The sequence below is a fragment of the Neltuma alba genome, unplaced genomic scaffold, assembly GCF_004799145.2.
Source record: "Neltuma alba isolate B1F8T4 unplaced genomic scaffold, ASM479914v2 tig00004241_pilon, whole genome shotgun sequence".
Taxonomy (NCBI): Eukaryota; Viridiplantae; Streptophyta; class Magnoliopsida; order Fabales; family Fabaceae; genus Neltuma; species Neltuma alba.
In genome coordinates, this window is record NW_021633617.1 from 1 (window position 1) to 19,575 (window position 19,575).

The window sequence follows — 19,575 nt, forward strand, 5'->3', positions numbered from 1 at the left end:
ACCGCTGGAGCTAGAAGCAAACTGGGCAGCTGGCTTGAAGTCGAATCGCAGAGGAGCTCAGACGCAGACACAGATCGAAGGCAGCGGAGACGTAGTGACGCTGAGAGAGTTGTTTAATGTTCACTGTTCAGTACTTCAGTCGAAACTCGAAAGAGTGGAAGTGCCGAACCGGAGTGGAAACTGGAATAGAAAGAAGCGGATAATGAAAGCTTGTGAAATCGAAATGAAAGGCAGCTGAAGGCTGAAGCTAGGTCTAAACTCTAAAGAATAAAAATATGTTTTTAAAAAAATAAAACTTAAATGGGCGGGTATGGGCAGCCCGAAGCCTTACCCTAGCCCGTCCCGTTTAATGGGCTACCCCGCCCATTTAAGTCAGCCCGTTTATTATCTTCTATTTGGCTAAATTGGGCGGGCTTTAATAATGGGTAAAAAATTATTGGGTTATGGGCGGGCTAGCGGGTTATGGGCTATTTGCTCACCCCTAGTTACGTGAGATTAATATCAATACATATTTTTTATCAAAACCATGTTTTTGATGATTTTTTTCGTAAAACTGTTAACATGAATTTACACGAGTAATTTAAAATTTACTTGAATTATTTCGAAAAATAAAAGAGAGAGATAAGAATGGACGGGGGTGAGAAGGAGAAAGAGAGAAGGCTTTTTTGAAGCAATGAATGGCTTTAGTCTGAACTAAAAACAAAAGAGATACTTGATTTCATGTTAATTATTCACCGGCGCATTGATGCGTTGAACTGAATCCCCATTTATGCTTCATTAAACAGCCTCCTCTGTTTTCACTATTTCCTATATACCCCTTCAGCCTCTTAGCTGGCCTCTTCAATGTATAACTACGTACAATTTCTTCACCAAATCCCTCTTCTTAATTAATTACTCTCTTTTTTTTTTTAATGAATAATACTACCACCCTACTGGAAGGTTCTAGCCCTTAAACATGAATATTAAATCCATAATTATAAATTTGTGAATTATAGTACAAAGTAGAGTGCCGAGAGAGAGAGAGGAAAAAGAATATAGGCTCTGGGAAACAGAGGAACATGTGCTTATCGTCCAAATCCTCATATAATCAAGTAATTAACCAACCTCATTAGGTTTTGGGCAGACAGTGGTATTTAATAAAACCGACCATTTTCATTTTGTTTTTTGTTTTCTTCGACGATGATGAGAGAGAACAAAGAAATCGAGAGGAGAGAGAGACGAGACATAAGTAATAACTTTCTGAGGACACCACCACCAGCACCACCAACAGCAGAGCCTCCATCTCTTTGTTCCTCTCTTTCTGAGGAAGCAAAGCCGTATCTCTCTCCACCAAGAAAAGAACAACGCCGCACGCCACGACGACGACGACGACGACCACCACCCACAAGAAATGGTATCACCACTCACCTATTTTCTCGTCTTCTTTTTCCTTATTCATTTCACACGTTCCTCACAGTAATCTCTCCGGTGCAACCCAATGTTATTCTGATTTCTAATCTCTGAGCCACAGTTTCTGTCTCTGTTAAGAAACCACCCTTTTTCTGTATCTTTCTTCTTCTTCTTGAAGCAGAGCCGCAAATGCTTCCCTTTCGGTTACGCGCGCGTCGGTTTGTTAGTTCTTGTTTGTTGTTTTTTGCCGCCGTTTTCCCTTGGGATTCGGTCGTTTCCTACCAGGGTCGATGTCGTCGGCGGCTCTGAAATGGGCTTCGACGGTTTGGCCCGATTCGCTGAGGCGCCGGACTACCGTAACGGAGCAGGGTGTCCTGTTTCGACCAATAGAACCGACGTAACATTGCGCTGTGACCCCTCTCTGGTTCACATAGCCATCACGCTAGATTCCGGGTACTTACGTGGCTCCATCGCCACAGTCCATTCCATCCTGAGGCACTCCTCATGCCCTGAAAACGTCTTCTTCCACTTCATCGCGGCGGAGTTTGACCCTGCAAGTCCTCGGGTCCTGGCCCGACTCGTCCGGACCACGTTCCCTTCCCTTAATTTTAAGGTCTACATTTTCAGGGAAGACACAGTGATAAACCTCATCTCCTCCTCCATTCGCCAAGCCCTCGAGAACCCACTGAACTACGCGAGGAACTATCTCGGCGACATCCTTGAGCCATGTGTGGATCGGGTCATCTACCTGGACTCCGACCTCGTCGTTGTCGACGACATCCACAAGCTCTGGAACGTGACGCTAAGCGGGTCACGGGTCATCGGAGCACCCGAGTACTGCCACGCCAACTTCACCAAGTACTTCACCGACACTTTCTGGTCTGACCCTGTTCTTTCACGTGTCTTCGCTTCTAGAAGGCCCTGTTACTTCAACACGGGCGTGATGGTGATGGACATGGTGAGGTGGAGGGAGGGAAATTACAGGAAGAGGATCGAGAATTGGATGGAGTTACAGAGGAAGAAGCGGATTTACGAACTGGGTTCGCTTCCTCCTTTCTTGCTGGTTTTCGCGGGGAATGTTGAAGCTATCGATCACCGATGGAATCAACACGGGTTAGGCGGAGATAATGTGCACGGTATATGCAGGTCGTTGCATCCAGGTCCTGTAAGTCTTCTTCATTGGAGCGGGAAAGGGAAGCCATGGGCGAGGCTAGATGCGAAGCAACCTTGCCCGCTGGACAGTCTCTGGGAGCCGTACGATCTTTACAAGCCACCACAGAGACATCAGAACAGTGGGAGGGATCAGCCATGGAGCTTCTCATCTTCGATATTGGTTGGATATGCTCATGATTTGTTGTGATGAAGTGATTAGGATTCTTTGGTAGCAAGCAGTGTACAGAACTGGGAGATTGATTTGGGAGGGGGGGGCTTTTCTTTTCTTTTCTTTTCTTCATTCTATATTTTCTCTTTAATTTTAAAATTCTTGTGATTGTTAGGTATTGTTAGAGTTGAATCCTATTCTTCTTTTTCTGGGGGTTCCATCTCAGGAACAATTTTGCTGGTTGGGGGGTGGGGCTGAGTTCTGTGGATGGGGACCATTGATTGAATGCGAAGGAGGAGGAGAAGCATGTTGGAGGAGAGTAACGAGACAGTTGTCCATTGTTGCTATACTGCGAATTGATTTTCTTGTCATCTTCTTTTCTTACCGCTATTGAATGTTGTTGTAAGCGTCTGGTTCTCTTTTTCATTTGAAGTATTTACTCATGGAATTTGGTTAAAAAAATAATAATAAAACAGAAAATGAATGGAAGAAGTGAAATTTTGGGTCTTAGGATTCCGATGGAGATGGATGCATATGTTGAATGGATCGCGGATTCACTGATAGAGAAAGCTAAATTAGGCTGGAAAAGGAGTAGAAAAGGGGAAAAGAAAACAAGCATTGTGATTTTTAATGCACAACCAGATGGATAGACTCTGCAGAGTTTTCCTTTGCTTTCCGGAAGTAGGAATCCAACAACAATTTTAATGAGTTTGTTTTTTTAAATAATTAAGTATTTAACTTTTTGCGGACTAATTATTAATTCACCTTTTTACGTTTTACCGCTCCAAAGTCGTCCGGAAAAGAAGTGTGAATGTGGGATGAAACTCCAGAGCATCCCATGAGGGGGCATCTCTGTCCGTAGTCATTTTACATATATTAATTATTATCAAATAATAATATTACAATGATTATGAATCAACATTCAAAATCTCTCTTTTTTTTTTTTTTTTTAAATGTAGCGTTTGGTAGGTTTAGATTCTTCTCTCTGTGCGTGTCAGTGCCAGCTCTTGTTCCCCCTCAAAACTGTTCCTCAGTTTCCCTCGTCAAATCCAACTTGGATTCAACCATTCCACTATGAAGTTACCTGAGTAATAAATATCCTCAAAGTACCCAAATGAATAGTTTAAATAATTAATGAATAAGTAGTTTTGAAACCGGTGCATTTTACTGTAAAACTATGTTTTGCGTATGCGCGAAATTATAGTTCATTTATGGAGAACTGATGGTGATGCAGATACAACGTCAATTCTCAAATGAACTGTATTAGTCTGTATATGGATATTTATAATTTATTTTTCAAATATAAAAATATAATTCTTTTTTTGTTTTTTTGCAGATAATTCATACCAAGTGCAACCTAGCAACTCATTTTGTTGTAATTTTCAACTGTTCCGTGTCTGAGTGGCAAGCTTAGCTGGCAGTATTATTATTAAGTGATCCGTGCTCATTCATGTTTGACTTCCTCAACTATTTAATAACAGTTGGTTGAAGCTCCTTAGTTACATTATTCATTAAAAGCAGTAATGAACTGTAAGGCTTTCGATTTGCTTAAACTCTACTGCATTTTGATAAAAAATGCTGCACACAATACAATAAATTACCAAGATGTTATACCGTGAGAATTATTTCCCAGAATGCTATATTAAAACCCGTCATGTTTGACAATCTTTTTTCCCTAAACAAAATTGAAAGTCCTTCACGAGTTCAACCCCGCAGTTCACTCCCTTTTCTTTCGCTTAGACTGTGAAGGAAAACATGTGTAAGAAAGGTTCTGCCAATTAAATTTCAATTTAGATTAGTCATGACAGCTAGAAGTTTCGTGCATGCTACATGTGGGGCCAAAAAAAAAAAGTCATGAGAGAGAAACATGAAAGTTATTGAATGAACATGACGGAGCATACATAAATCATGTTTTGGATTGCAATTGGGGGCTATGGTAGCCTTTGAGTTAAAGACAAGATAAAAGGACAAAGATCGGCCTTCTACATATGGTCTGACTAAACAAAATTAGGAAAAATCAACGACAGCTCCAAGTCCCTGTCGTGTTTCAGAAGCTAGAGTGATTTTCGCTAAATAAGTTGATGCTTCCATTAAGCCCAGGCAACTTAATTGCAAAAACCATTAACAAAAGGCCCATTGGGCTCAAAGGGCTGAGTCCAGTTTCATTACCAGTGAATTAGTCCAAACCCATGAGCGAACCTTGCTTCTGAGGTTGTAATGTCTAAAATGCATGGCAAGATGTAATGTTTAAAAGGATGTGAATTTCTTATTCAGATTATATGTAAGAAGATGCCTGTGCAGTATGTATCAGACGGTGACATTTTCAGTTTAAATTAAGAATGCTTTGACTCTGAGAAGGGAGATATCCACATCGACCAGAGAGGGAGAGAGGGAGAGGGAGAGGGAGAGCAGGCATTTTCGTGACAAACGGCAATAATAGTGTAACCCCATCCCAACCAGGATTAATGAAGATGATACCTATCCGCCGAAAGAAGACAGTAAAGGCCATAGAGAAAGTACCAAAACTTAATGAATGATTTGCCCTCCGACCAGTGAATTGAAGAGCCGTCATCAGCCGTAACAACACTATTGCATGGACGCCCTTTATAACACATAATATAAAACTCACTCAGCACATTTATGTATCAATATAAAGTTTATAATGTCTCGTACTACAGGTAAGATACAACTTAAGGGGTTGCTTCGGTTTTCGTCTTGCAACCGGGTTAAAATTTTCACAATAAAGAACAGTGTATTAGATCCCAGAAGAAGCTCCTTTTTTCTAAAAAAGTTTTCCAAAAGACAAGAGGCTCAAAGGAAGGAAGCTGTCAAAAGCGTACACTGATATTGATGATGCAGACAATTTTGGGCGATAAATCAATGAATGATTAGATGCAACATATGATTTAGGTTGGGTAACTTTTTGTTCACCGTCGCCGTGTTTAAAGTTCTGAATCAATGAGATGTTCAACTAACAGAGTCGGGGTCCCCGTGGTGGTGTGGCCCAAGGAAGGCGCACACATAGGTTAGTTTCCAAACCCATCCCATCCAATGTTCCTCTCAACCTCTCACACTCTCAATTCTTCACGTGGGCCTTCACTCTTTTCTCTACCTTCCCTTTCATGCTTCATCTGAATCACCAACATCGTCTTTATGTTATTGCGTCTCTCTTTCTCTCCCCCCCTTTCTCTCTCTCAGACCTTTGAGCGAGATATTTCTTGGTATGATCCTTCAGAAGCTTAGTTGATGAGTTTGGAATGTGATCTATCTACTGATCTTTGTTTTTATTATTCAATGCATCACACCCACTTTCCTTTATTTAATTGAGCCAGCTGGTCTCTTTTTTCTTTTTCCCTCCCTTAAATTATTTGCTAGATTCTGTTTTCTTTTGCCTTTTTCTTTCTGGGTCAGGGTTTTCCTTCAATAATTTATACTATATCCTTTTTATCATCCCTTCTCACTTACTGCTTCAAGCTCTTCGACTTTGGCCCTGTCCGGAAAGCAAGTACTTGAATGCCATTAAAAGTTAAATCGTCTGCCGAGCTATATTTCAAGTGATTTATATATGGCCCTGGGCTTGCACTTTTCTCTCGCTTTTGTGGAGAGTCTTGCTTTGCCTCGATGATTGGGTTTATCATTTCGGAGTTTCCAGAAGTACAACAAGCAGACAAACGATGTCGTTTGCCATGGATAGGTGAGGAAGAAATTGAAGTAAGAGGAAAGAATGATTGCTCTCACAACACAGGCACATGACCTCCCATTCCTCCTTCTAGTCATCAGTTTCTGCAATTTTTTTTTATAGATTTTTTCTTTTTGTCCCATTGTGGGCTTTCTTGATTCTGGTCTTTCCAGTGAGATTCCCTGACTTACTTGATTGCTCCTTCTCAGACCATGCCGTGCACATCTTCCGTTTTGGAGTGATATCTGAGTAGGGATTTTACTTTCTATGGGTGAATTCATGGTGGATGCGCCGATCCGTGAGGATAAGGTGAACCATTTAACATTTAGATATCCGAAAAAGTATGGATTAAAACTTCATTTTTCACTTGGCGTGATTTCAAATCTATATGGTCGGTCAATTCCCAAGTCATGATTGTTCAGATCCCTGTGCTTTTGGCGAAAGCTTGAGATGTCTTTCTGTTTGTTACTTGTTCTTATGCAAAGAATTTTTGTTTTTTCTATTCTATTAAGCAGATGGGAGAGACGGTGGCTTCCAATTCTTCTTTGCAAGTGTCTGTTTCGTTTGGTAGATTTGAGAGGGAGTCTCTCTCTTGGGAGAAATGGTCGTCTTTCTCTCCTAATAAGTACTTGGAGGAAGTTGAGAAGTGTGCCACACCTGGATCAGTAGCTCAGAAGAAAGCTTATTTCGAAGCCCATTACAAGAAAATAGCTGCCCGGAAAGCTGAATTGCTGGATCAAGAGAGGCAAATGGAGAAGGATCGTTTGAAATCAGAAGATCTGAGTGACAAAACTTGCGGGACTGATGCAGAATTTGATGCATCAAACAACACTTGCAGGGCTGATGCAGAATTCCATGCATCCAAAGGTCAAGGTTCTTTCATCAAAGAGATTAAGCAAGCGACTAATTCAACTAGTGAGGTCAGTGGGGTACATATGGATGGCATGGTAGAAGATATTGCAGAATCCAGAGATTATCAAAGCACATCAACTGATGAAGAGAAAAAAGAACCGGAAAGCAGATCAGATGGTTCCCAGCTTGGTACTACAGAACCTGAAGCTGTCTACGCAAAAGAAGAAAGCCATCCCATTGACGCTGAAAATGTGAAGGAGGAACTTTCAGGCAATGTTGACAATGGGATAGCAAAGGGACAGGCATCTCAAGTTGAAGCGAAAGATGTGAAATTGGATCATCAAAAGGAATCTAAGAAGGTATGCTTTAAGTTATATGTCCATCACATTGTTTATTGGAAAATGGGACTGGTGAAATCTCAAGTTATATGGTTAGTAATTTGGTTGTCTGATTCCCTACTTTACTTTTTGTTTTTTTTCCGCCATCTAGTTTGGACAGGTTAACCATGTTAATAAGGAAAGTAGTGCTACAAAGACAAAAAGGAAACAGGTGGTGCCTACATCTAAGGCACACCAGATTTCAACACCTAGAAGCTCAAGACCCACATCAATGCCAACCAAAACTTTACCATCTGCCTCTTCAAATAGAAAGGGAAATTCTCCATCTTTATCTGGGAGGAAAACTCCATCCACTCAGGAAAACAAAAGAGTTGTTAACAAATCTTTACACATGTCCCTTAGCTTGGGTCCAAGTAATAATGATCCAGTTTCTCTTACCCCAGTGAGGAAATCTTTTATTATGGAGAAAATGGGGGATAAGGACATAGTCAAACGTGCATTTAAGACGTTCCAGAACAATTTCAACCAGTCCAAGACTTCTGGGGAAGCCAGACCCCTGGTAAAAGGACAGGTATGTGTTGAAACAATGTAAAACTGTTGTTTTGTTATCAGTAAATAAATGTTGCATTTACCGGTACAAAATTACTTTCATTTGATAGCATCTGCTTTGATGTTTCCTTGGGTAGGTTCCTTCAAAAGGGACAGAGGCCAAGGCTCCAACATCTATTTCTTTGCGGAAAGAAAATGGACGGTAATGTCTCTGTTCTGCAGTGTTAATGTGTTTTTAGTTGCTTTGGCATAATATTCTCGATGCATTTTACATAGCATGGTTGTATTTGCCTGTTCATCATGACCATATTTATAACAGTTGCATTTACCATCACCATCTTTATGCGGTTGGTTTTCTGTGGAGGATTCCAATCAACGACGATTGATAAATGATCAAATAAATGAAGCTGCAGCAAATGGTATTCATTTTAAGAATGTAATTATATGTTTGTAGAAACAATTTATTTCAATAATAAAATATTGTTATAGCTTTTAGTTGTCCACCTTTTATCTCTTGTGACCCTAATTGAAAATCTACCCCTTTCAGGGGAGAGGGTATAAGAGGATTATAAATTGAAACATGTGGCTTAATCTGGGCCATGAAACTCCTCCTTCAGTATTCAATTGCAATTTCCTGCTATTGTTAGATTTGTCGCATTTATTTCTGCTCATCATTTTGTTCAATACCTATTCATATCCGAATGCATAAAGAATTTCTATCCTTACACTTAATGAAGACTGTTAATATCTCCCATATCTTCCCAAGAAAATAAATCCTGTTAGTTCTTTCATGAAAGAATAAGTTCGTTGCAAATTTCGTTTTTCTTGCTGACCCGTTTGAAGCTTTATTTACATAGGCCTAGAACGGTTGACAGTATGGATAAAAGAAGCGGGAATGTCGCCCGAAGTACTGTAGGCTTGAAAAGTGACATTAGGGCAGTTAAAGGAAAAGAGGTATGAAGTGGAACTTGCTTGTTGCCATGTGTCTATTGCTTTATTTATTTCCCATTTTCACTAACTAAATTATGCTCTTTTGACTCCTTTTGTTTGTTTGAAAAAATCCTAGCCTTCAAAGAAGATGATGGGAAAATCTAATGCAAAAGAGGCTGAAAGAACACGTCTTCAGTCAAAACCAAAGGTAAACTCAGTGGAACTTCTTGTCCATTTCATCACTGGACCGTGTCTGCAATTGTTATGCCTCTTTGGTATGGCAAAAAAAAAAAGGAACCCACCTTACAATACCCATATGGCCTTGATATCTTATTTAATACTGTTGTTTCTTTACTAATTTTTAAAATAGAGTGTGGGTCCTTTCTTATCTATAATATGCTTTTTTCATCATATTTTTTTCTTTCCGTTGTGCACTAAATCCCTTAGTTTTTAAAGATAATTATTCCATTGGACATTGGCTAATTTTACCTAAAGAAGTAGGGCATATTGTACGAATTTCATGCCTGAATGTTGTATTCCATAACTCAGGAGGAAAAATGGGCTGAGACAAAAAGGTCAAAGCAGAATGTTAAAACGACAACCCTACCAACTTTCTACCGGGGCCAAAAGGTACCAGAAAGCCATCCAGGAAAGGTACACCTCATACATTATCTGATATCTTCCTCATCATTAGGAAGTTTAAGAGCTAAGACTTGGGTATTTTCTTTATTGTGCTTTTTAGAAACTTAAGACAATGTCATTTCATTGTAATTTCTGAAAAATATTCATTTTTTCATGAACAAATATTGATATTTTTGTGTTCGAAGAAAATGAGGCACAGCTGCCTAATTAGTTTTTAAAATCATTTCAGGAACTGCTTACAATTAACTTCTGCGTTAATTTTTCATATTAAAAGTTTTTATCATAACTTCCAAGTTCTAACAGTAGAATGAGAAGCAGTTTTTGAAATGTAATAGCAACTGCAGGATCGGTGTGCATTATGCTTTTAAATGATTTTAACTGCCGTTTCTGAACACCTATCGTTCATTACATTCATGAAAGTTGACTGGGTTAAAATGACCGAAGCTTAGCTTTTAATTGAAGCCATTAAAAATTTGTGTTGTAATATGGTACACAGTTTAATTATTGTTTAGAAAACTTGGGGAGATTAATGGGACCTCGCTGTCTTATTTTGCTGTTACAAAGTATTGTTTTCTGCCGACTGAGCATAGTGGCTAGTGGGTCAACCGGGACATCATGATAAAAAGTTTGTTGTCTTACATTGTAAAAAATCCTAGACTTTTGGTTTAGTTTCTTACATATTATGATTAAATCTCAAGGCCGCCTTTCATTCTGTTTTATCAAATGAACTCCAAAACGTAATTATCGTGAACAGAACTTGAGTGCAGTTTTTAAAATTTTTGCCAATGGATGTTCAAATTAAAGCATATAACTTTTTGTACACTTTAGCATCATATGATATATTTTCTTAGAAAAGTTCCTTCACATTTTGTTTTATCCAATTATTAGGCCACTCCAGTAAGATTTTTTTTGCTGCCAATCTTCTAGAAACCCGTACCAAGTTTCTTTGTAGAGCAACATTAACATGATTATAATTACATATATTACAACAAAAATGAGAATGAAAAAGCTAAAGAAAGGGGGAAAAAATGCCTTGACATAAGTAGCCATTTTTATAAATTTGTGTGACTGAACATGCCTATTGCTGTATTTAATTATTCTCTATAATAACGCGTATACATCATCAGTGATTCTCTCTGGTCTCCATTTTCAGGGGGTATTAAGCCTGAGAATCCTCGTTGAGGAAAGAGAAGGCGCTGAACACATTCAGGACTAGTTAGATCTGTCATATAATAGTTTAGCCAGAGCAAGTAGATCTGTGCCATATATATATTGTAGCTTACGAACAATTTGAGTAGTAGCAGACAGAGAAAAGAGTAATGCATCATTTGTTTGCCAATAAATTTCTTCCCCAAACACCCTATAGGCAATTTATGTAATACAGAGCAATGCTGTATAATGTCTAAATTATGCTAGAAGTCCATGTTTTTATGATGCATCTGATTGCCTTGTGATTTCTTCTCATTATTATACTATGCTTTAAACAATTTGAAGATGAGAAGTGAGAAACTCCATTTCCAATTCTGAATCGTGCGACTTCCATCGAGAAAATACACAGATGAGACTTGGGTATTTCAGTTTGTGTCTTGGCATTATAAACAATTGTGACAAGGTTATATCAGAAGCAGAAAATGAAAAATAGCAGAACAGCTTATAGTTCTTGACAAAAGAACCCATCGAGAAAATACACAGGTTAGACTTGGAAATACCCAAGAGCAAAAGTTCTCTCTCCAGTGCCACACGACCTGGAGGTAAATTCTTAGACCCCGGTTGGCGTCACTTTAAAAATATTTGAGTATGTTTTACGTAAGCAAGCAGGGATAAAACTTCTCATATATTTATGTAATCAGTGTTGATAAGTTATTTATAAATCATTTCAAAAAGACCCATTAATTAACTGGATTTTGAAGTAATTTTTAGATATCCGATGACCTAACACCAAATAATGGGATACATACAATATATAAAATCATAAGAAGACGTGCATCATATTTTCCATTGAAACTCACATTTAATATGATCACACGTCACTTTCTACTACTCATAGGATACAGCTAAGAAGCTTCCCCCAACTCGTGGTTCATGAAACACAGCTCAAATCCGCCTCCAGTGGGCAAATGGGTAGATCCAGTAACTGAATTGCCGGCCACTTACTCAAGAGTTGTTGAATCATTTAAGTCTTCCCCTAGACTGTTCCCACATGAGGTGTTCCTCAACTTTGTGTTAACGCCTGAATTGAAATGAAAGCTTACCCAGAAGAACCCTCTCTTCTGCATGCTGCGAGAAATCTCAACGTTGGCTTGATCAACAATCTCCACAAGCTTCTTAACTTTGATAAATAGTCCAAGAGGCTCTCTCTCTCTCTCTAGACATATATCCTTTTAAACTCCTTCTTGACCATATTTTCTGTTGTTTCTCTTTCACAATCTGACTTGCCCTTGAGAAGAGACTCCCCTGCTTTTGCTTGCTGAGTCAGTCCTTCCTTTTGGTGATCTTCTGTTGATGGCGACGTATCCGAAGAGTGCTTCCATAAGATCTTGATCAACACTGAAATTCATCGTTACATTCAGAAATTAGGGATCATCATTCTAACTAAAATGAAGAGGCCTATGATTAACTTTAGAAGCACAAGTACAAACATTAATATTAGGACACGATAAAATGTTTAGAGTCATTATGCATTGATAATGAGATTCCATGGCAATAGAACCAATTCCAGGAATCCATCCGGCAATTTTATAGATCATGAATGCCTCCGACATATATGGTGCTTCATAGAATGACAATAAATTAATTTGGCTATTTCTTATGAATTAGGATTACCTGAAAGAACCCGCATCGGCTTTGTCTCGCCCCTTGGAGTGATCACCTTTGCTGCTCATCCTATCCCATTGAGAAGGCTTCAACTTTACCTGACCGTTACCGGATTCCGACATGCCTTCCCCGGAAGAATTTCCCGACTCACCGTTGTTAGTTGGCATTTCATGAGATGCCGGTGGTGGCTTTGACGATGACTTCACTGTCGGTGGTGGCCGAGGCCTTGACGGCGCCGGTGGTGAATTCTTTCTAGCCTGAACAGGTTGGAGAGTAGGAGGAGATGAAGTTGGTGGGGCCGAACTATTCCGTTTCGGAATTGCTGATTTAGGAGGAAGACTAGTTCTTGCTGTAATTATTCGATTTGAATCATCGTCTTCTGGTATGTGCGAAGTCGAAGATTTCCCCCGAAGAAGAGGAAATTCTTGAACCATCTCTGGCTTTTTCCCTTCAACATCGTTTTCTTCTTTTTCTTGGCGTTCTTTGTTCTGGGAACTGCGGAAAACCTCTTTTTGGAAATCCCCTTTGGAGCTTCTTCCTTGAAGCTTTCTCCAATAGACCACATCCAATCCATTCTCATCAACAATTAATCCCCTCACATTTCCTCCGATTCGCTCAAACCCATTGATTTGATTCTGAGGAACAACGGCCTCCTGTTTTCTTCTTGTTCTCAAGCACCTATATACTATGAAGAAGATTAAACCAGAAACAACGAAAGTAGCTGCTGCTGTTGCAGCCACTGCCTTGGCTATCTTACCGGTTGATGAAGAAGCACCAGTGGCTCCGGTGGGCGAAGCTTGAGGTTCTCCCGGTGGCTCCGGCGGTGCTGCTGAGGGTGAAGTCGGAAAGAAAGTTTCAATATTTTGAGGAGAGCTAGACTGGCTATGACATAATGGAATGAGAGAGCTATGAAAAACGAAGAGAAAGCTCAGAAAAAGAAGCCATGAATGAGGAATCATGAGACCCAAAGCCATGGGAGATAATTGGCAAAGCTTACTACAACAGAATGGGATATTGGAGTTTTCTTGTTCATTGCTAAGTTTTGACCTTTTGTTCTTTTTCTTGGGCTATTTGGACTTGTAATTTCATGACAAATTCAAAACTTAAAAAAAAACAAAAAACAAAAACAAAAACTCGGAAACGGTTGATTATGGTTAGCTTCGCGCTCTTGGTACCTTCCGCGAAATGACCAGCATTATCCTTGTCCGTGACTCTTTTAAAAGTCATAGTTGACGGGTAATTTGGTACTTATACCAGGCTACTGTTCTACTTTTAAAAGACCACGCAGGACCGGCAGCCAGGCGAAAGGGACCGAATTTTGCGAAAATTATATGTCAATACCCGAATTTTTAAAAAATTTACATTCAAGGACAGTCAATATCATTTTCACTTTGCAGTGGTTTTTTAAAATGACAGGTAAATAGAAACAGTAACTTTTTAAGGAAAAAAATTTATTATAAATAATATTTCAAAATATCAATTTATTAAAAAATTTCCTGAAACATATAATACCTTTGGTGGTTTATAATACTTGTAATTTCAGAGACATTTCAGTAAAACAATATTAAAATTTAAGATAAGTGAATGTCAGTGGCTTCCAAAATCACAACAACAACAAAAAATCATAAACAAAGTTTATCAAATTTAGACAGATAAATACATTGACCATTGTTCATCATAGAATTAATGTATTCAATCAATTTTTCAATGGCGGAAAGGTTATTATAGAATACTCATCTGGTTCTTAATATAGGACCTAATTGTTAAGTTAGTTTTGGTCTTAAATATAAGATCCGTTTATCATATTTATCAATTTTTTCTAAATTATCCATATAAATACTCTCTTAACCATAATCAAGTAGAAGAGGGAGAAGGGGTATTAAGAAATATGATTATAGTATTTTAAGAAAAATGCATCACTTTTATTATAATTAACTAATTTACTAACTTTTTTAATATAATCAAATTAGTCAAATAGATCTTATATTAAAGATCGGAGGAATAGCTTCTATTAATTTTGTTCGTAAAACATATCTTAAAGGATCTTTGTCCTTAAATTTTCATCCAGAGAATTAGGGTCCTCGTTTTGACTTTGGTGTCCAAAACTTTGAAAAGGCACAAGCCCATCTTATAATTGTATGATTAAAATGGCTTAAAGTAAGGAATAAACAATCAAATTCTAGAAATTAGAGCCAAAAGATTTGCCTTGCGTTGTGTGGTTGTGACTCGTGACTATGGTCTTTTTGGCGAAGCCATGCATTTAATATTCAATCTTGACAAGTGAGCAGAGCGGCTCACCAAATCGGTTCTCTGCCGGTGAAGCAGTTGAAATCAGCAATGTCACACTCCACATCAATTGATAAATATAATTTTTTAGTCTAACTTCACATTAAAAAAACCAAGTTAAAAATCTTAAAAATTATAATCTTGAAAACACAATCATTAAGTTAAAAAAAAATTACATTTTTTACTCTAACTTCAAATTAAGCCAGAAGAATATTTTACGATTTAAATCAATATAATATGCTTTAAGACAAAATCACTTGCCTCTTTAGCTTTATCGAGACAGCTTTTAATAAGTTGTTGCTTTAATAAAATTTGAATTGGAATATCAGTGTCCATATGTTTAAGGGGGCTTTAATAAAAGTGTGAGATAACAAGTTAGAATCACTAGTTGAGATTAAGTCCAGCAGGAAAAACTAGACTTTCATAACGTGATGATACTTTTTCTAAGAAATGTACACATATTTAATATCTGATAATAACCCGAATAGAAAAATATGTGTTATTTTGTTAGAAATAAATATATTTCTTCACAAATTTTAGAGCAAATTATACATGTATTCCAATTGAAGTTATGATATATATATGTGCTATTTTGTTAGAAAAATACAATTCTTAGTACTTAAACTCACTCTGAATTGGAAATTAAAAGTGATATTCTTATTTTATTATCTATGTGCTGCTTCAAAAACATAAACGAATTTTACTTTTGTTTAGGGCCTGGTCCTCACACATTTCACTCCTTGCAAAAAGATTTCTTTTCAACATTTTTATCAACGCGTTCACTAAAGCTGCTGGTTTTAAAAAAAAAAAAAAAAACGCGTTCACTAAAGCAAACACGTGTCAGTGTGTGAGTGTAAATTGCAAAGCTCATAAAAAGTGGATAGAGCCACGAGATATCCTTCTGCTAATCGGAAAAAGAGCACGTGAATCAATGAAAAGTTTATGTAATTTTAACCCAAAAAAAAATTAAAATAAAAAGAGAGAATTACTGTCAGGGTTCCCCAAAAAAAATTTAAAAAAACTTAAACAGTTGTAATTTCATGCACTGAAATTTGTCATTCTGAGTTACTTTTTTATTATGATCAATGCTTTTTAATAATTATATTTTTTAAGACTCTATAGCGATTTATTATTATTATTTTTTTAAATGACGGAGTAAGTGAAAGGAAAAGAAGGTGGGGTCAGGGAAATCTTGTTTATTTAAGAAAATTAGGAAAAAAATAGAGGAGGAAGAAGAAGAAGCGCGTGGTCCTTGTGTTGACCCAATTTTCCACTTTCACAAATAAATCAAAATCAACGGGCAACGAAAAAACACAAAGAAACAAAAGGCCTCTGCAACGCTGAAAGCTTTAATGGGCCTTCCAATTCCAAATGCTCAGTCTCAGTGTGAACCTTCGGCCGATCATTTTGACTTCAATTGTAAGGCAGCCCCCTCCTTCCTTCCCATCTCGTTGACGCGCAAAATGCACGCATAATGACATTCAAGTCCCACGCGCTTACGCACTTCAATTATGCATCATTATTACTTAAATGACTTTACTCCTCAAATTGACTCTGCTTATTATACTTTTAAGGAATTTAGATTTAGTTAACACAATTTTTTTAAGGAAAAAAAGAGGCTGCGAGAATAGCAATCAGTTAATAAAATAGACTAGCCGACTAACGGGTCCTAAAAAACATTAATTTTAAACATTTTCAGGACTTGAAAATTTTGAACATAATCTTCTTTTCATTTACAACTCACTTTCAGCAATTTACAACTTATCTTTAAACATTTCAAATTCAGTCCCCCCCCCCCAAAATAAGTATTTCATTGCCTTATTATTCTTGAAAAAATTGTTGAAAAATTTTTCTTTACAAAATTTATTACCCAAAGATATTTTAAAGACTATGTTCTGAAGTGAGTCCAATTTTTCTTTAACTATGAGGGTATTTGGGTAATATCAAAACCATAATTTCAGAAGTGCTTTTACAGTATATAAGGTAAATATGTGAAAAAGTTTGTCTCGATTTGTAAAAAAATACTTCTGAAAAGTTATTATTGGGGTATCCAAACACTCCTTATGTATAACGTATATTTAATTTTATACAAATATCTTAGTAAACATTTACACATAACTAAAGATATATTACACGCAGGTGAAAAAAAGTTTTATTTACTATAGATGGACTGCATTGTTTTGCCGATGGAATTCTTAAACAAGTTTTATGTGCCTTTAAACAATACATTTTGCGATCGAGATTTTTCAGTAATTTTTTCCGAACTTGTTTTGTCTTCCGAATCTCGAGTCCCGCGGCCTCAGGGTGTCTCTATTTCCTATGCTAGTTTGGACTGAGTCAATATCTCTAGAGATTAGAGATCAAAGAAACCATACGCTGCATGTTCACGCACTCTCCTGCCTCGCACGTTCCTCTTTTCTATTTCTCAAGTGCTCAGTCATTTACCACATTTGACTTTCATTTTAGCATATCCGGAATGTTATTGATAATGACTCTCTTTCAACCTTTCATATCCAGAGATATTTCTTTTCTATGAGCCACTAGATAAAGGACATCTTTTAATAAGGTATCAAATTTTTATAAGTAAAAGAAATTACCCCGGAAAATTCCAAATCAAAAGTTATTCAATAATTGGACTATAAAATAGTGACCCTTCGATCGATTTGACATGCACTGATAATTAAACTTGTGAATTTATAAAAAAAGACTTTGACCTGAAGAACACCATCTGATACTCTCCCAAGGGGGAAAACAAGCAAAGCGAATTTGACACTCAAAACTGTTGTTGTTACCTGGACGGAATTATTATTAACTTAAACAAACCTTAATAATATATAATTGATGAGTTGAAGGAAACTTGAGTGTGAAGAGGAGGTGGCTTAGAAAATAATCAATGACAGTATGGTACGTTGACTTGCCTACTTCGCAGATGTTGCCCTCCATACGTAATATCTCTCTGCCGCCACCATTAAACAGATTCTTGCATTCATATTGTGAGGTGAGAGTTTAGAGGAGGAGGGTAATAATCACAAACAGTATGGTACGATGAGTTTTTTTAAATTTCTGGGGCCAACAATATAATACGTTCATTCAATATAACAGTCAATCATATTACCACAAATAGACACATGTAACGTGAAAAATGAAACCAAGGCTGCAAACGCAAAATCAGAAGATGCCAACCATGTAAGTGGCTTTGTTTCCATTCCTTGAAGCCTAGTCATTAAAGACTTCAAATATCATTTGCAGAAGACAGGCACTGATGAATATGTAGCTTTGAATAAGAAATGTGATCATTATCCCTTGAGAATCCAAAAGGTAGGCCTATTAAGGAACCGCCATATGCTTCCAAATTAGGTGGGTGTGTATGCATTCATTTATCTACAACACTTCAATGCGTGTAAATCCACCTTCTTCATCCTCTCTATAGTAGTTCATTCAAAGAGGACATAGCTACCACCGGCAGGTAAGGGATTCACTAGTCTTGGGTTCAAATTGCAAGTTTTCCTCCAATTGGGCACTGATTTGACTTATATCCCAAAATCCACAATAACTGATTCCATAGTTGGGTCTGTATGTGCCAAGGCAAAGTCACATTTTTGGTCGAATTCAGTAACATCTTTACTACCATATTGCTTCATTAAGTGCTTCTTTCTTAGGGGTAGGGATACATGCACATGGGTTGGGATCAGATTTGATCCTTAGCCCGAGATCTGGCCCTTAATATTCTTATATTTACATTTTGGACCCTATTCCGACTTCACCTGGGGTAACTCAGCACAAGAAAAAGTAGGAAGGATGCAAGGATGGTTCTCACTGAGTCAAGCCCAACGTATCATGCTATCGTCATCACCATTTTAGGGCAACAAATCACAATTTTCACATAACCCCTTGCCACAAGCCAAAACATTGGAAAGAGGGGGCTTAGAATAGCGTTTATTTTCATGTTTCACCAAAACTAAGAATTCAGAATTAATGATACTCCTCCAGTTCTTAATATATGACCTAATTGTAGAATTGATTTTGATCCTAAATATAAGACCTATTTCTTATATCTATCAATTTTTTTCAAATCATCCCTATTGATACTCCTTCAACCATAATCAAGTATGAGAAGGAGAAGGATATAATGAAGATGATTAAAGTATTTTAGAAGAAAAAACATATCATATTTATTATAATTACCTAACTTACTTAACTTTCTTAATCTAATCAAATTAGTTAAATAGGTTTTATATTAAGGATCGAAAGAGTACTAAAAATGAATAAGAATTCAGAATTAATGATGCTAAAAATGAATAAGAGATTTCACGATTTTGCATTGATGACAAATCACGAGAGCAGGAGACTAGAGAACACATTGAATATTGTTAATGAATGCACCCCCTTTTAGCTTGGACCATACCTTTGATGAACATAAATTTCTAGTTTTGGCTTGATTTTAAAGTAGGTATTTTCACACAAGTTGAGACAAAATTCTTCTCACACATACTCACTTCATATATCATAAAATTACTTCTAAAAAGCTAATCCAAACATCCTGTTAGTTATTCTTGAGCTTCATAAATCAAGAGGGCTACTCATCTTTATGTCCAGTATGGATCTTCTTAAACAAGGAGAGTATTACATAATGTGTCAAAAAGCAGCGAGATTATTACCTGGCTCAATTGTTAAATTTAATTGAAACCATTTAAATTTTAATACTTGTTTTAAAATGCCCGGTTATCAATAAAATTTATGAATATGAAATTTGAAAATTAAATTATTTCAATTGC

The 19,575-nt window shown here is 37.2% G+C and overlaps 3 protein-coding genes across 6 annotated transcripts; 2 read left to right on the plus strand and 1 right to left on the minus strand.

Annotated features, from left to right (window-relative positions):
* Positions 1 to 1,451: 1,451 nt before the first annotated feature.
* On the plus strand, positions 1,452 to 2,818 carry LOC114744037 (probable galacturonosyltransferase-like 9). Its single transcript, XM_028932220.1, is given in 2 exon segments — positions 1,452 to 1,601; positions 1,603 to 2,818. Coding segments are annotated over 2 exon segments (1,170 nt in total). The 5' UTR covers positions 1,452 to 1,578; the 3' UTR covers positions 2,750 to 2,818.
* A 3,140-nt stretch (positions 2,819 to 5,958) lies between these two features.
* Positions 5,959 to 11,221, plus strand: LOC114744033 (protein WVD2-like 7). Of its 4 annotated transcripts, none has more exons than XM_028932215.1 (9): positions 5,959 to 6,455; positions 6,599 to 6,698; positions 6,905 to 7,600; positions 7,731 to 8,150; positions 8,266 to 8,330; positions 8,986 to 9,082; positions 9,195 to 9,266; positions 9,608 to 9,712; positions 10,854 to 11,221. In XM_028932215.1, exons 2-9 carry the CDS (start codon positions 6,657 to 6,659, stop codon positions 10,914 to 10,916), a joined length of 1,560 nt encoding a protein of 519 aa, XP_028788048.1. In that variant the 5' UTR covers positions 5,959 to 6,455; positions 6,599 to 6,656; the 3' UTR covers positions 10,917 to 11,221. The 4 variants fall into 4 exon arrangements, with proteins under 4 accessions (XP_028788048.1, XP_028788047.1, XP_028788049.1 ...); XM_028932214.1 differs by having other exon boundaries at positions 5,959 to 6,404; XM_028932216.1 differs by having other exon boundaries at positions 5,960 to 6,404; positions 9,608 to 9,699; positions 10,853 to 11,221.
* A 342-nt stretch (positions 11,222 to 11,563) lies between these two features.
* Positions 11,564 to 13,546, minus strand: LOC114744031 (formin-like protein 4). Its single transcript, XM_028932212.1, has 2 exons — positions 12,524 to 13,546; positions 11,564 to 12,247 (listed from the first exon to the last, which is right to left on the minus strand). Exons 1-2 carry the CDS (start codon positions 13,486 to 13,488, stop codon positions 12,121 to 12,123), a joined length of 1,092 nt encoding a protein of 363 aa, XP_028788045.1. The 5' UTR covers positions 13,489 to 13,546; the 3' UTR covers positions 11,564 to 12,120.
* Positions 13,547 to 19,575: the final 6,029 nt, after the last annotated feature.

Coding starts and splice junctions, on each gene's coding strand:
- LOC114744033 (XM_028932215.1), top strand. CDS start 6,657: ATGGGTGAATTCATGGTGGATGCGCCGATCCGTGAGGATAAG. Junction 6,699..6,904: donor CGCCGATCCGTGAGGATAAG/GTGAACCATTTA, acceptor TCTATTAAGCAG/ATGGGAGAGACGGTGGCTTC. Junction 8,151..8,265: donor GACCCCTGGTAAAAGGACAG/GTATGTGTTGAA, acceptor TTCCTTGGGTAG/GTTCCTTCAAAAGGGACAGA.
- LOC114744031 (XM_028932212.1), bottom strand. CDS start 13,488: ATGGCTTTGGGTCTCATGATTCCTCATTCATGGCTTCTTTTTCTGAGC. Junction 12,248..12,523: donor GCCGATGCGGGTTCTTTCAG/GTAATCCTAATT, acceptor GATGAATTTCAG/TGTTGATCAAGATCTTATGG.